Below are 17,313 nucleotides of genomic sequence, written 5' to 3'. Positions count from 1 at the left end.
GGGTGAGAGAAAGAACCTGCACTGAGTTGGAGGACACTTTTAATACACCCTATTTGTTTGTCTTTCTTCCATGGTCAGCCCCTTCACTTGAAGCATCTAGCACCTACCCTATCAACCATGGTCCGTTTTTCTCCCCTTGAAGAAAAGTCCCTTCTGATATGATACCTGGAGTTGACTTGTTCCATTCTGTCAAAAATGGGATTAGACTTCAATTCCCCAGAGATAGAACTGGCAGCTCTCTCCTGTTGTTTGTTGGTGAGCATTCCACACAATCAAGCTCAAATGTTTAAAAAAGAAAGAAAAGAAGGAAGGAAGGAGGGTTGGAAGAAAAGAAGGAAATAGAGATGGAAAAGAGAGGCTTATGAGAATTATTTTAAAATGTATGTGGGAAAGCTATTCTGTTCTTAAATAGGTAAAAATATGAGTCAAAGTTCACTGAAGAGGGGATAGATAGATTTTTAACTAGCTGACAATTTTACAAACATTAAGTTGCAACACATTCATCGTAACAATTTCATTAACACAAAGTCATATAAATGTCCCAAAGAATTTGCTATGAAGAAAGTTATGACCATTTAGTATCATAGATTCATACAGTCTGGTACTTGGAAAGGAAATAGACAGTAATTCAACTTCAATTCATGAATCTCTTCTTCGACAATATTTGTAAGGGGTCATCCTGCCACACACACAAAAATCCATTAGAAATCATTAAGTTGGGCATGATAAGGATAGGAAACATTATATTAATAATCTTCATATGGAAACAATAGATAACTTGATCAAATGCTGATCTAACAGTCCTCTTATCATCACTCTTTGAGGAGGACAATGTTATTCTCTCCATTGATAGTTGAGGAAAGTAAGATTAATAGGGGCTAACATCACACAGCTCACAAAAAACAGATCCACTTGACTCTAAAATCTAACCTACCCATCCAGTGTCAAAGCTATTGCTATCAGATATATCTAATATCAGACCATCACATTCATCAAAACTAATTTTCAATGCTTGAAGGGTTTTGTTTATTCTTCTCATAGAGAGGGTTAGCAATCAGCCTAGATCCACCCAGCTTCCAAAAATCTACTTTCACAGAAGTCCCCTAAATTACAGTTTCTCGGTATATGTAATGTTCATGCTAATAACTAAACATCACTTACCTATTAGCTCTCAGTATTGTTTAGTAGCCCTGGGTTGCTAGTTGTATAGGACACCAGTATGAAGAGTAAAAGAAGACCCTTAGTAAGAAGTTGGGAAAATAAGGCTGATTCAAGTGGCAAAGCATCTTCTTTCTTTTATCATTCACCACTTAGAGCTATGGACACTCACACTTTTTACTCTGTGTGCACGAGCTGGGGTCTGGGGTTGGCAGATGAGGGCTCAGGTTGAATAGACTCTCAGAGTGATCTTTTTCTGAGTTCTGAGTGACTATATGAGGGTTTTGTGTGGTGAGGAGGAGAAATGGAATATAGTAGTATGAATATGTTCACAATACACTCTTTTCTGGAATGCTCTAAATTTTCCCATTCTTTCTGCTGTCTGGATAAACATTGCCAATTGTTAAAAAAGAAATGTCAATGTTTGTCATGGTTGATTAATTTATATATTAGATACTTATTAGTTATTTTAGAATTGTTTTGCATTTTAAAACAATGATTGGACATTTCTAAACAACATCCACTCAGATATTGACCTTCAGATACAGTTTTTTGAGGATTACCACTTGTAGAATAACCTACTAGATTTCTTTAAGGGCTCATAATATAGATGTTAGCATTTCTGCTGCTCTTGCTCTAAACTCTTATTAGCATGCAAATAACAAAATGACCTCTTATAATAGGCACTCCCTTTCTGTGTTGGGCTCCTAAAACAGTCTTCTCTCTCTACCATAGCTACCTGTGCTCATTTCATTTTGCTTCATTTTATTTTTGTCACCTTTGGTACTATCTTGCTGTACTATAATGGAATAATACTGAATCAGATAAGCTGTAATTTTTATTGCCAGCATAACTCAAGGCAAATTTATAAGCTGAACTTGATATCAGAAATGAAGCTAGAGGGAATATGCCTTTGTTCTAAGTTAGAAAATGCTCTCTATTCTAAATTTCAAGTACATTGAAAATAAACTACCCTTTTTGGAATTAAGAACTTCACACAGACAATATATTAAGATATTTCTCTAAAAAATTTATTGTGGGGGCCAGCCCAGTGGCATAGTGGTTAAGTTCATGCACTCAGCTTCAGCGGCCCAAGGTTCGCAGATTCAGAATCCAGGCACCAACCTAACACCCCTCATCAAGCCATGCTGTGGTGGCATCTCACATAAAATAGAGGAAGATTGGCATAGATCTTAGCTAGTGACAATCTTCCTCCAGCAAAAAGAAAAAAGTTGGCACTAGATGTTAGCTCAGGTCCAATCTTCCTAACGCACACACACACACAAAATTATTATGTACAAAACCATTTCACCAACTAAACTGTTTGTTTTATAATTCTATATTCAGCTTGTAAAGCTAACATTTATGGCAATGCTATATCACAGAAACCTGATTATATTAAAGATCCCAACATTTGATCTCGATTTTCTTTTCATGGAAAGCTAAGAGGCAGCATTAATTTATTTAGCAGTATTTTACCAGTATGACTATTTGAGCAAACCAGTTATATATTTAGATATAGACGTAAAAAAATTTCACCCCAAGACTATGATCTCTCTGCCACCAAATTGAAGCCTTTTGATAGCCATAACCAAGACTGATCGCTGGGACTACCCAGCAGCAAGTGGCGAATCCTGTGCCCAGACAGTTTCTGAAGGACCCTAATAAGCCTTCTCCAGCCATAAACCTTCAGGCTTTAGATGGTGCAAGATCTGTACATCTACCAAGCCTTGGCCCTTGTATTTATAGAAATTCAAGGAATGAGGCCTGCTATTACAACCTGTATCGAGATGTGTCATTTCTTTCCCCTGTGTCACTACTTAAGAGCATCCTCCACTAAACACTGGGAAATATGGTAAAATGTTAATATTTTGAATAAATTTTTATTCCTAGTACTGGAAACAGCAGTAAATGAGAATTGAATTGCTCTTTTGAAATGAAATTTTTATTGCTATGTTATTTCCAAGATAATTATGATATGTCCCAGGAGAAAATGCCCTGTCACTCTGGTGTTAAGTTGCACACTAGCCACTTGTAGTTCACTTTTATTCCTGCTCTCGCCCTCAATTTTTGCTTATTCTGTCACTTTACCTTATCTTTTACAAGTGGTAGAATTAGTTCAATAGTTGTAGAAGATTCCAGAAAATTCTTCTTTTCAAATAATCCTTTTTAAATGCATCATTTTATGCAGCAGAAGTGTATAGCGAAAAGGAATTATCATGGTGGTTTCCACAGAGAAAATGATATACACCAACAACATAAAACTCAGTAAAACTCAAATTAAATTTTGCTGAAAGTTACCGTTAGAAATTGGCACAAATACTCCTCTAACAAATACAGCCCATAATTTATTGTTTGCAATACAATTTTACACAAGACAGAAACTAGTGATCTGCAAGATTATTCCCAATACCCTTACAAAATACTGGTTTTGGTTGCAAAGACCCCCCCCCCCCCCCGCCGCCCCGCGCCCCCGCCCAGGAAATTGTTAGCAAACTCCATCCAGACACACACCAAAAGGTCAGAGGTATACATTACATGAGATTCATGGCCCATGGTTGTCAAGGGCTGTGGATGTTTATTCTTGTTCAAAATGTGGTATAGTGTTTCAAAGCATCTGCTCCCATTCCCAGGGGTTAGCGAGTTTGAAGCGTGCCAGCATTTAATTTTGAACAATATGCCAAAGACACATATTTGTTCTTAAGCGTCAGTCATTAGAGTTGGGTACCTATACAAATTCAATGAGTTCCAGTGGAGTAGTAATTAGTTCTCCAAGTTAGAAAGTATAAAGTGGCTTAGACACTGAAATGAAGGAAATCAACCACCAATCTAGAGATGGATAAAAGGAGACCAGTAGATAACATGTGTACCTCAAAGACTGATTTGAGAATCCTGGAGCATTATTCTGTAAAAAAGAAAGCTGAAAACATATGCAGCTTCCCAGATGCATGAAATTTACTCTATCTGAATACAAATAGAAGTCACACACACACACACACACACACACACACACACAGCCCTAAAGCAAATGTAGCGAAGGAAATATAGATACAAGAGTACGCATCCTACAGTAGAAACAATATGGACTTGGGAGCCAGGAGATCTACATATGAATCATCTCTCTATCCCTCACTGACTGTGCCACACTGAGCAAGTCAGTTCTTCTCCCAACTTAATTTTCCTCATCTATAAAATGGGTGAAATAGTTCTGAACATGAGGCATTGCTGTGAGGATAATATTTGTCAATAGACTGCATTTATGTAGTGGCCAGTCAACAAGTAACTACTATCATGAATACTAATTTTTACGTATACACTTGATCTCAAAACATGTTGTTTATGTAAAATGTAATTATTTTATAAAAATATTGAAGCCTTATCACCTGAAAGGATATAGGTTTAATGTTTATAACATTGAATTTTTTTAAAAAACCAAATGACTATATGATTATCTAACAATCTAATTTAATTTGTCTTTGCTTTGATAGGATTGCTAGATTTTTTTCATAGTGAAGGGTCACCAAAAAAAACATTGCCTTACTGCTAGAAATTGTCACCTTTCCTTCAGTAATGATTTTGTCTTCTCATGATTTGTTACAGTACTGTATACCCTAACAGCAATTCTCCTTGTATATGACATCTTAATATTAAGAAACAAGAAAATAAAAGGAATTTGACATCCTTATCTTCACATTTATTGCCAATTGCCTCCCTTAACTTTATTTCCACTTGAAAATATTCAGTGCTCTCTATTGTGTTTCTCTTCTCTCCCAATAATCAAGGTCTCTCCAGGACCTTTCCAAGCAAACAGACATCCCTTACGGCACAGTCCTGGACTCCGCAGTGTATGAGCATGTCCGCATGAAGGGAATGAATCCTTTTGAGAGGGACAGCATGTATTCCCAAATGTGGCGGATGATCAACCGAAGCAATGGATCAGAGAATAATGTTCTGGAGTCCCAAGCAGGCATCCAAAAGGTACTGGTCATAGTTCTTCATTCATAGTCTACCGTTTTGTCTCTCATATTGAAGTTGCTTAGTTGAGATTGGGTTATTTCTTTTGTTTTTATTTTAACTTTGACATAGAGTTTTCAGTTAAATTATACCTTCTTTTGATTTAAAGAAGATTTTGAGATGATTCAGTGCACCAGTAGAGGGAATTCAAAGCCCTCTCTGGTGTGTCTAATGGACCTGTTTCCAAAGGATTTCCAAAGCTAGAAAACATGACCTGGTATTTTGTTCAGAGCAGGGTCAGGGACGTATACACATGGGGACTGAAAAGGTTTTTACAAATCCCGTTCCAAATATCATACAGGTTATCCAGTTCTTTCAAATGACTCAGGGTATTTTCTACACTGCACTTGTTTTTAAACGAAAACCTTATCTTTACTTGTGATTATGTGAAGCTATCTGTGAGTAAGAGTTAATCTTGTCAACAAATAAGTTTCCTACAAATGTCTGTTTCTATTTCCAAAAGCGAAAATCTGTATTTATATCTTATTTCTGTATAACAATCACTTAAAAGTTACTTTCCCAAAAAAAGGCTTAGAAAGCCCTTTTTGTGGAAAACATGAAGCTAGTTTTTATTCTGGGCTATAGTTTATAAACATGTATAGAAGCAATTCTTCCTCAGGCTCTATCAACTTCCGTGAGAAAACTGAATGATTTTTGCTTAAAGTTGTCTCCAGTGGTTAGTACAGTGAAAATCACAATGATTGACCTTCAGTAAATAATTGTGGAATGGATGAATGAATGTCAACTACAGCAGAAATGGTGGTATTCACTTTTTCTTTGTAACCTTTAACAGCAGACTAATTTCGACCCCAAGTCTAAGTTCCTTGTTCAAAAGGCAAACTCGATGCCTTATTGGAGAACATTTCGATGACCGTAAAAATTATCCTGCTACAGGTTCTAGCATTATTCTGTGCCTTTCCTATGATGTCCTTTACCTGCTGCTGCTATTGTTATGGTTCCCTGGTGTCAGCCTAGTAATTTTTGCAGTCACTACATTAGTATAATTGTTTTGAAAACTGATGATGCTGACATAAACCTGTTTCCAAGTAGTAGTAAAGCCTTTAAGAAAGTGAATGGCCTCGAAATGTTAGCAATGACTGCTAACTCCTTCATCCTTGTTATATTCATCCCAGTTTCCCAGGGCCCAGGGATTGATCCTAAAATATTTATTTCTTGTTTTTGTCGAGAGGTCCACTGGCTCCTGGAAGTTTAATATGGCATCCGCCAATTACTGGGGGCGATGGGGAGGGCGGGTGAGAATGGGTGAGTGAATGGACCTATATGTTGTCTGGGGGAGTGGGGAGGGTAGACATTTTAGGATTTACTAGGTACTTATAGGATATAAATGAATTTAAACCTCAGCATAAGTATACTGAATGGTTGTTAGAAGAGTCACTTTCCTTCACAGTGTCTACTGTTAAAAAGAATTTTGTTTTCTTGAGGATGAGTATAGATCGAAATTTGTAGTTTATATTTTTATTCCATTTTAGAAGCCAAAGATCCCACACTCTACAATCTCTTTCTATACTGTATCATTCCAGAGAAAATTCGCTTTCTTTTCGCCGAGAAAATATACAGATAACCAATAAAATATTTTTTTAAAAACATACATATTCACTCATTTATTTTGTATGCACTCATTTTTGCTAAGTACCAGTTATGTACCAGTCACTGATCTAGGAACTAGAGGTAAACTCAACCACAGGGAAATGATCACTGGATTCATGACATATAGAGTCTGGTGAGAGAGAGAGAGAAAGAAACTAAAATACATGAGGACCAAACAAAATGATTTAAATTGTGATAAATGCTAGGGTGCTATTGTAGAAATTAAAGAGGAAATCTACTTGAGGAACAGTGATCAGGTACAGTTTCCTGAGGAGATAAAGTGCTAGCTATGATCTGCCTGATTAGGGGCTGGTCTTGTTGAAGAGAGAGAGACAAGCCTTCCAGACAAGGCTTAGCATAGGCACAGGCCTGAAGGTGCATTCAAGAAACCGATTCAAAATCAACATGAAGTGGAGCCTGTTGAATCAGAGAACACAGAATGAAGTTAGTGAGCAGGGGATAGATTAAGAGGACCTTGCTGCCCTTGGTTAGGAATTTGGATTTTATTTGAATGGCAAAAAATGCTGCTGAAATAGGGGAATGTCATGATTCATTTTTATCTTTCAAGAAGATCACTTCAGCTGATGTGTGGGGCTTGAGTAAGAGTATGCAAAGCATGGAAATAGTGAGGCCATAAGAGACTCTTGTAACTTTCTGAAGTAGCCAATCAAGTGGATACATATAAGTAAGGTCTTGTTTTATTCTTAGGTTCTTATAAACACACACGACCCATATCCCTTACATTCTTTGTACTAATACAAACTGGGTACAGCTCCTACATCCTAGTATTTCCAAAATAATATATGAATCATAAAGATATAGGATATCAATTACCACATAAAAGCTTTAGGTAGTCATATATGTAAGATACACACGTATATTTTCTAAGGGCTTCAGTATTGTTTAAGAAAATCTCTCCTTTTCCAAGTATGTACATACAGTTTCCCACATTTTGTGAGTCTTTTATTCTTTTGTTTTTTACTTTTATGTCTTTTAACCATATGGAATTTAATTTGACATTTGTATGTATGTAAAAATAAATTGTAAATATCCACACTGAGAAAATTCTAACCTGAGATTCGATGAAATAAAGGTGTTTTAGACTGGGCTATTGATAATTTTGCAGCCTGTGCTGTGAAATTTAGTTTATTATTATTTAGGTTTTACTATTTCTTTTTCTTTAAATATGTAGCCATTCCATTACCTTTCACCTTAGATTGTTGTTTCTTATGCTGTTGTTAAATGTCATAAATATTTTAAAAATCTGTTATGAAGAACAGAAAGAACTCTCATCTTAGAGACAAACTATCTGGTTTTCTTTCCTGGGTGTTCCACTTCTTAACTGTATAACTTTGGGCAAATCACTTGGCTTCTCTAAGACTTTCCTCATCTGTAAAATGACCACAGTGGGGGAATTAAAAGTCTGGGCTTTGCAGGCACATCAACATGGATTTGAATCCAGTTTTGTTTTGTTTTGTTTTGTTTTTCCTGAGGGAGATTTGCCCTGAGCTAACATTCATGCCAATCTTTCTCTTTTTGTATGTGAGCTGCCGCCACAGCATGGCCACTGACAAGTGGTATAGGTCCACACCTGGGAACTGAACCCAGGCTGCTGAAGCAGAGGGTACTGAACCTAACCACTAGGCCACAAGGGCTGGCCCCAGTTCATTTTTAAAAATAAAAAGTATAAATGTGACTAGTTACTTAAAATCTCTGGGCTTCAAGATTTTCATCATGATGATAAGAATTTCTACCTTTTATGGGTTTTGTCACTATTTTAAAAAATAATACATGTAGAAGTATTAATAAATAGTGTGATTAGAGCCCTAAACTAATAAGACAATCCTGAAGATTACCTGAGAGAATGTGTATGTGAGGGATTTGTAACTACAAAGCTCTATTTAATATTTCCTAAAGTTGTTAGCAAAAGTTTGGTTTCTGTTTCCAATGTCAATCCAAATAACAAGAACAGAGTCTTGGGAGAAAAAGGAAAGCTTTACTTTGCCAGGCAGAGGGAGCAAAGCAAGGATCAGTGCCCCAAAAGTTGCTTACTCCCTGTTAAGAAATGAGTAGGGGTGTTTATTTGGGGTTTTAGGTAGGGGAGGGGGACCACAGACTTCTTGGTCAGCGTTTTCCCATCCACCTGTGTTTGGGGCTGCTTCCAGCAGAGGAGACAAAGGATCTCTCAGATGAGTGTCCTTGGCTGTTTATTTCCATGGTGGAAGGTAGACTCTGATGTCAGGAAGCCAAGAAGTTGGGCCTGTGAAGCTTCAGTTTCTTGGTATTCTCTGGACATTGGTTTCTCTGTAAAAGAACTTCAAGGTCCTGGGATTAGCTACAACTCTAGTGGGAGCCCAATGTGAGGCCATCTGGACTTTAACAATCTGTAACTTCTATTTGGTTGTACAGCTCAGGGAGTCAGAGGCTAAAGAAACATATGAGTGTAACTAAAGACCCAGGAAACTGGGAATGCAGGTTTTTACTTTTAACCCCATACATGCCAGGTTCACTGTAGGGGAACCAATATCAGGGTAGATATTAACTAAGAGCTGGTAACAAGGTTAACTTAAAATTGTGACATAATAAAAAAGATAATGCAATAAAAGAAGTAGAGAATAATTTTTACTCCCTGATATTCTGCTGACAAAGAAGATTTATGAGTTTAAAACTGAAAATCAAGTCCCCAACTACTTATTAAACCATATTTATTCAGTTTTCTGATTTACTAGAGTGGTAGTAAAGAATGTCCTTATGAAATTATACTGCAAAATATCAAGGTGAAGTTTGCTTGTAGTATATATTTCTTTCAACTAAAAACAGACAATTGAAAACTGATTAGACAGACAATAGGTAATAATAATAAAATGAATTTTTGTTCAATTTGCAAGGTCTTGACCAGCTTCCGTTAAAACACAAAACCAACCAGCAAACAATAACCTTCTCACCTGCTAAAGCTCACTGGGAGTTCATGAGATTGAGAACACATGAACTGTGGTTGGGGCTTCTTCCTTGGGCAACTAGCCTTGCGCATCTCACACAGTGGCTTCCTGCTCTCTGTCGCTGATTTCTAATCTGTGCAGACAGAAAAGACCTCGCAGGTCTTCTAAGTCAATATTCCACAAAAGGCCAAACTTCTTCTCTAGCATCTTTGACAGGAATTCTATATATAGTAACTGTCTTCCAGGAAAGCCTGCATCACTGTGAAAAACTATCCTCACAATCTAATCAAAGCTTTAAATAGATCCCATCAAGGTCTCAGGCTGTGCTTGTTCTTAATTGTGCTACTAGTCTCATTAAGTGCCTCTTACTTGAAGGTAGTTCCTGATCCCTTCTAACATCTTCCTTCTGCTCTTCCCAAAGAAACCTGTATAAATAAGGACTAAGAAAATGAGTTCTGATCTGCAAGTCTTGGGAGACATTCACCTGTACCAAACTAGCCTAATTAAACTAGAACAAATTTGTTTCTTTCTTCCTCTTCCCAGGACTTTGTGCTTAAGCAGAAAAATTGTGATTTGAAAAATATAACTGAATCTTTTAATACGTTCATTCAACAATTATTTATTGAGCACCCTCCATAGATTGGCCAGTAATTTAGTCACTGGAGTGAACATAATGAAAACAAAATGCCTTCATACATTTACATTCTAGTGGAGGAAGCAGACAATAAACAAGATAAATAAAATGCATTGTATTTCAGTAGTGATAAGTGTTAAGGAGAAAAATAGAGTCGGAGAGAGAGAAGAGGGACGTGGAGAAGAAGACGGTCTGCTTTGTTAAATCAAATGGCCAGGGAAGTCTACACTAAGAAACTGGTACTGTAATAAATACTTAAGTGGGGCAAGGGGAGGGGAGGTGTATATCTGGGTGAAGCGTTTCCAGACAGAGGGTCAGTCAGTGCAGAGACCCTAGTGTGGAAACATGCCTGGATATTCTAAGACTATGAGGAAGGCCAGTTTAGCTCCAGAAATAAGGGATATTATCAGAAGTGTAACAAGGTCAGAGAGGTAGAGGGCCAGATGGTAGGGAGGAGGCAAATCGCACAGAATCTTGTTACTCACAGTGTAGTCTCATGATCTAGTAGCATCAGCATTATCTTAGAGCTTGTTAGAAATGCAGACTCTTAGGTCCCACTTCAGCCCTTCTGACTGTGAATCTCATTCTAACAGGATTCCCAGGTGATTCAAATGCATGCTAAATTCTGGGACATACTAACACAGAGCTGTCTAGGACATTCTAAGTGGGCTTTTACTCTGTGTGAGATGAAACTTAGGAGGGTTTTGAACAGATCTGACTCATATTTTGGTAAATCATATGGCTGTTGTATTTAGAAAAACTGGAGGTGGCGATGATGAAGCTGGAAACAGTTAGGAGGCCATGATGATGACTCTGATTCTGAAATTACACCATAGAAAATCAATCTCGGTTAAAATACAAATACATGTTGGAAGACTATGACTTTAAACTGTTATTAGCATTAGCATGTTAATGAGACTTAGCCTGTCAGATTATTTTAGGAGGAACTGGGTCATAAAACAGGTAATTTCTGAGAATAGAGAAAGAAATTCTAGGTTGGGGATAAGAGTCCGACTAGGAATGAAGGATTTGTGTGTAGCACTGAAATAGAGAAGTCTTTGGTTACTCGCAAGGCTGTATTCATTTCCTGATAGCCTAACTAAAATGGTGCAGAACAAATTGTTCTAGAACCTCAGCAGTAAAGACTCCTAGGAAGAAAAGAACATGAGGATTGGTAAGATTAGAACTCTTATCCTAGCCAGAGAATCCCAAGGGTAAGTAAATAATACTTCAGACTACATGGTTCAGTGGGGATGTAAGCCCTGAGGGTTATTATAGCAATAAGGTAGTGGGTGGTGATGCTGACAGCAGCAGTGTTCAATGAGAAAGCATCAATTTGTAAGGCCATTAGTCTGCTTAAGTCCCAGAGTAGGATAGGGAAAGGGGAACTGACAAGGTCCAGTTGGAGCATTAAGTCTCCAGCCAAGCTGCTGGACTTCAGGGCCCAGCTCTAATCCTAGCTAGAAAACTGAGGAGTTGAAACAAAAGCCAAGACAAAAAACTGGTCATATCAAATGGCCAATATCAAGGATTTTGGAGGACTGGGGCAGAAAACCAAATTCTAGACCCTATGCAATAGTGAGATAAGCTTACCCATTTTATTCATCTCTGGCTGAAAAAATTGAGTGGATTGAACTTGTCATTTTACTTATTTATTCAACACATATTCAATGAGCATCTATTATTTACAAGACACTGTTCTAGGCATTGGGAGGTATAACACAACAAGCAAAGTCCCTGCCCAAATGAAGAGTATGTTGTAGTGGAGAGAAAACCAGCACGTAAACGTGTGCTATAAGGAAAAGCTGGAAGGGTAAGAATGAAAGGGAGCAGAAGCAGGAAGAGGGATGTTGCCATCACATATTGGGTGATCTCAGAGGGCATCTCCGAGAAAGTGACACCTGAATATACCTGAAAGAGGAGAGGGTATGAGCCATGAAGATAATGGGGAGGGGGGAACAGGAATTGATCTGGGCAGAAGGAACATTCACCGCAAAATTTCTACAATGGAAGCTAGCTGGGCATGATGGAGAGGAATGTCAAGAAGACCAATTTGGCTGGATCAAGGTGCACAGAGAGTGGGGATAGGAGGCGGTAGGGCAGAAGGGTAAGAGATATCAGAGATATCAGGGGTAAGAGATAAGGAGTTAGGCAGGATGCAGGCCATCAACAGTGTTGATGCTTGGGCCCCACTAAAGTTCCAGTTGTATCTTATTTGGGGAATGGAAAGCATCTGAAGATCTTAAATCTCTTCAGGTGATTCTGATTCACCATAAAGGTTGAGCATCGCTGATATAATATTTTGTGAGCCATTTAAATGACTATGGCTTTTACTCTGAGATGGGAAACCAGGGAAGAATTGTGAGAAGAGTGACATGATCTGACTTACTTTCTAAAGGTCCACTCTACGTGCAGTTTGGAAAATGGTAGGCGCATGGAAGGTGGCTGTCAAGGTTGGAAGCAGGGAGAACAGTGAGGAGGCCACTGAAATAAATAATGGGTGGGGTTCCTGGCATGGGATTTGAGGTTGGGGGAAATTTTTTTTATCAGAGAAAATATACAATCTCTGCATATTGATGGGATAATGCAGTTAAGAGAGGAAAATTCAGATGTAGGAGAAAGACAGGAGAACTGCTCTGGAATAGGAGATAAGTAATGGGATCCAGTGTACAAAGGGAGGGTTTGGACTTAGGAGTACAATCCATCCATAATAAGGAGAGAAGATAGTGCATATTGGCATACATGCAGATAGGTTGGAAGATATGGTTGTGGGAACATGTGGAAATTCATTTTTGACTGTTTGTATTTACTCAATGCAACAGGAATCAAGGCCATCACCAAAGTGTAACAGGATAGAGATTCTGGAAATTTGAAGAAAGAGAAGGCAAAAATGATTGTTCTGGAGAAAGGGACGGACAGTAGACTAGTGAAATTTAATTGGATTCCTAGACAAGACTAAAGGCCGTTTTGCGAGAGTGGTCATGACTATAAGTTGGGAACAATCGGCATGACTTCAGGCTTTTCTCTAACCATCTTCAGGTGCCTGAGTGCAAACATGGAGTCATTAGAGTAGATTTCACTAGAGTTGGCGTTTTCCAGATAAGCATGGTAAAAGACCATGGGATGAGAGAGTTGAGAATATATGCAAAACAGTGAGTATTATGAATCATAGCATCTGAGTTGTATAGGAGGAAAGTGATGACACAAGGGTGATCGAGGATACCAAAAGGATGGCACGAATAATGCACTGCAGTCCTGGATGGGACTGAAGAATTATTGGAGTCAGTGAACCAGAAGGGCAGGATTGGAAATAATATGAAGTTGGTTCTGAGATGACACATTTGAAATTGAGATGATGAAGAGAGTGCTAGTAATGGAAATGATGTGACATGGGAGTGGGCGGCTGAGGTAGGAGAAAAGACATGATCTTTGGAAAAGAGCAAGCTAAGATACTGAGAAGCCAAGTACTGGAAAGGGATTCTATGTGAATAATCAAATCACCAAAAATAACCACAGAACTAGTATCTGAGAAAATAACAGAGCCAAGTGATAAAACCTGTGGGTAATGTTGGAGGAGTGACATAGAGTCAGCAGATGGCTGCATAAAGAATGAGTAGCAGGTAGTATAGTCTGATAGCATGAGCTTCAAAACTGGAGGACTTTAGAGACAAGGCTCTAGAAGCAGTTCAAGGGGAAAGGAGGCTGCTTACCCCTTATCCAGCCCTAGTAGTATGAATGTTATAAAAGAGAAAAATGGCCACCACTAGAGAAGACCACAGGCGATGTGTTATGCCCAGAGGAGAAGCTGGTTTTACTTAGCAAAAGAAAGTAAAAGGAAATTTAGGAAAAAACATATTGAGGATATAGGCAGGGTGACCATACATCCTGGTTTGAGACAGTCTCAATTTCCTGGATGTCCCATTGTTACTATTAATAGCATCCCTGTGATATTGTGGTTTATAGTAACAAATATATATTTGGTCTTCCTTCTGTTTCTAGCACAGTGCTCCCTCAACCTTTGGAATTTCCTAAATAATGAGAGCAACAAAATTGTCTTTTGTTATGTTAATGAGGTGACTGTCAGGTTGCACCTAAGGATGGGAGCGGGTTGCCAGAGGAAACAACTATGTGATTAAAGGGTTGGAAGTTCAGTCCCACCCCCAATCTCAGGGCAGGGGAGAGGGGCAAGGGGTTGGAGATTGAGTTAATCACCAGAGGCTAATGATGGAATCAAGCATGCCTATGTAATGAAGCCTCCATAAAAACCCAAAAGGAGGAGCTTCCGGGTTGGCAAACATGTATAGATTTGGGAGAGTAGCGCTCTCGGAGAGAGAGCATGGAAGCTCTGCACCCTTTCTCCACACCTTGCCCTATGTGCCTCCTCCGTTTGGCTGTTCCTGAGTTATAGCCTTTTATAATAAACCAGTAATCCAGTAAGTAAACTGTTTCCCTGAGTTCTGTGAACCACTCTAGCAAATTAGTTGAATCCAAGAAGGAAGTCACTGGAACTTCCAACCTAGAGCCAGTCTGTTCAGAACACAGGTAACAACCTAAACTTGCTATTGGCTTCTGAAGTGGTGGGGGGTTGGGGCAGTCTTGTAGGACTGAGACCTTAACCTGTGGAATCTGATGCTATCTCCTTGAGACAGTGGCAGAACTGAGTTGAATAGTAGACCACCCAACTGGTGTCTGAGAATTGTTGGTGTGAGACCACCCCCACCATGTCAGAATTGGTCTCAGAATCATTAACACCTTTTCACTCTCAAGCTTATTTCCATCAGAACAATAAATTGTATGATTTGCCTAGATGTAAGGATCATGGTGATGATAGAGTTCCATAGAGCAGAGTTGGAGAGACTGGAGAATTGGAAAGGAATGAGAAAATTGTTCAAAACCAGGTGATGCGCAGATCCAAATTGATAAGAGATGATCTGTGGCCTAGAAGGCTTGGATTTTTCCTAATGATGGTCATTCAGGAATCTAAAGCCAATTTGAGCTTTAGGCTCTAGGCAAATTGTGTGGGTAAGCTGCTGAGTTTGGGGTGGCAGAAGGGGAAGGGGTGAGCCTGTTGCCAGGAGCATACTGACAATGGCAGAGTGGGGGCCTGGCTGAGAGCAGTCCTGCCAGCAGCTAAGAGATATGAGGGCATTGCTTCCCACAGCTGAGTGAGGCCGGGGAAGGTAGCAGCTGACATGTGTTAGACTTAAGAATGAAGTGAGCAGAAACCAAGTTACATAAAAGAAAAAAGGCTGTGAGTGGAAAACAAATTTCGACTGTTACGCAGTTGTACATATAGTAACTCCTGGTCTTATGCACCTCAAACCCATAAGTCACACTGGCCATATTCTCTTTTCTGGTTGTTCCATTTCCCTTCCTCTTCATGCTCTGTAGCTTCATTTGGCATTCAGTAAAAATGCCAAAGTAGATGACGATTCATGAGCCAGCAGCAGAGAGAGTGCAGGAGCTAACGGGAGCTTCAGTGAGTGACCTGGTAACATGATGACTAGGTGCATGACCTAAAATCAGGGTTAGGCCTTTATTACAGAAATGAATAAGCAGACTGGACACAACTTGGGGAAAAATAAGATAAGATACTCCGCAGCTTTGGGTCTATAAAGATGCCAGGAGTGCGGGACTGTCACACTGCGGGGCTTGGGGGTGGAGGTGCATTTGCTGCACTTGCCCTTCTGCCAAATGAATCCGACAAACGACGCATGATTCACTTCAGCACTTCACCCTGCAGCTGGGAGCCCAGATCCCACTGGCATATTTTCTGCTCTCCAAATCCAGAGTTTTTAGGTCTGTGTCAGTTATCACACAGTGAAAGAAGAGAACTGCACCAGTGGCAAGATGAAAAACCACAGAAATCATTTCCAGCAGGCCTGCTAATGTGTTTTTAATACCTGGGATTGGGTATTTTTTAATTTAATTTAATTTAATTTAATTTTTTTTTTTTTGGTGAGGAAGAATGACACTTAGATAACATCTGTTGTCAATCTTCCTCTTTCTGCTCGAGGAAGATTGTCCTTGAGCTAACCCCTGTGCCAATAGTCCTCTATTTTGTATGTGGGATGTCGCCACAGCATGGCTGCTGATGAGCGGTACGCAGGTCTGTGCCTGGGATCTTAACCTGCGAACCCTGAGCCCCTGAAGCGGAGCATGCGAACTTAATCACTACACCACTGGGCTGGCCCCTAAAATTATTTTTTAAAACTTATTTTTTTCTAATGATCTTTGTGGATGTTTAAAATCAAAATTAGTCTTGATTAGATATTTTCTCAAAGAGGAAAGGAGGAACCTATAACCATATACTCCTTAGGCAGTCATAAGAAGTTTTACTTGAGTTAGAATATGTCACATCTTATGGCATATGAAGCAAATTATAAATGAAGATTTTTTTCTAGATGGCCAGGAAAAAAAATATATACTGATTCTATAAATTAAAGTCAAAATAATAAAGTGATGTCTTCTGTATATAAAGATGACACTACTAACCCACCATTAACAAAGCATGTACTTTTAAAATTGCTTTTTTTATATAGTGATTTAATCCATAATGAAAGCCAGACCTGCTCCAATTCTTCTTTTAATTAGCTGCATTCAATTCCGATTCATCTATTCATTCACTCATTCCTTTAATCAACAAACATTTATTGAGTGGCTGCTAAGTGCCAGAAGCTGTATTAGGCACAGAGTATGCAGAGATGGATTAGTCCAGTGGGGGCCAGGCAGCAAAGTGCAGAACAGCAGCCACCCGACAGAGAGAGGTACAAGACATTATGAGGACACAGAGAAAGGGAACCGGGGGTAGCCTGGGGGATGAGGCTAGTTCAGATCACACAGGTCTCCTAGAGGAAGTAATATTACACTTAGAGTAACGGGGATTTAATTAAGTGAAAGAGAGATAGGAATAAGTAAGATAGGGAGGAGAGAGCCTGAACCAAAGCATGGAGGTGAGCA

At 39.0% G+C, this 17,313-nt stretch overlaps 1 protein-coding gene across 1 annotated transcript in view; it reads left to right on the top strand.

The window, feature by feature from the left end:
- GRID2 (glutamate ionotropic receptor delta type subunit 2) overlaps positions 1–17,313 on the top strand; it is a 1,366,457-nt gene that overhangs the window by 1,139,641 nt on the left and 209,503 nt on the right. Inside the window, exon 13 of the mRNA XM_046657173.1 lies at positions 4,941–5,136. Within this exon, the coding sequence (XP_046513129.1) occupies positions 4,941–5,136 (196 nt within the window). The remainder of the gene's footprint in view (positions 1–4,940; positions 5,137–17,313) is intronic.

The sequence above is a fragment of the Equus quagga genome, chromosome 3, assembly GCF_021613505.1.
Source record: "Equus quagga isolate Etosha38 chromosome 3, UCLA_HA_Equagga_1.0, whole genome shotgun sequence".
Classification (NCBI taxonomy): Eukaryota; Metazoa; Chordata; class Mammalia; order Perissodactyla; family Equidae; genus Equus; species Equus quagga.
This window is presented reverse-complemented; position numbering and strand designations above follow the sequence as displayed.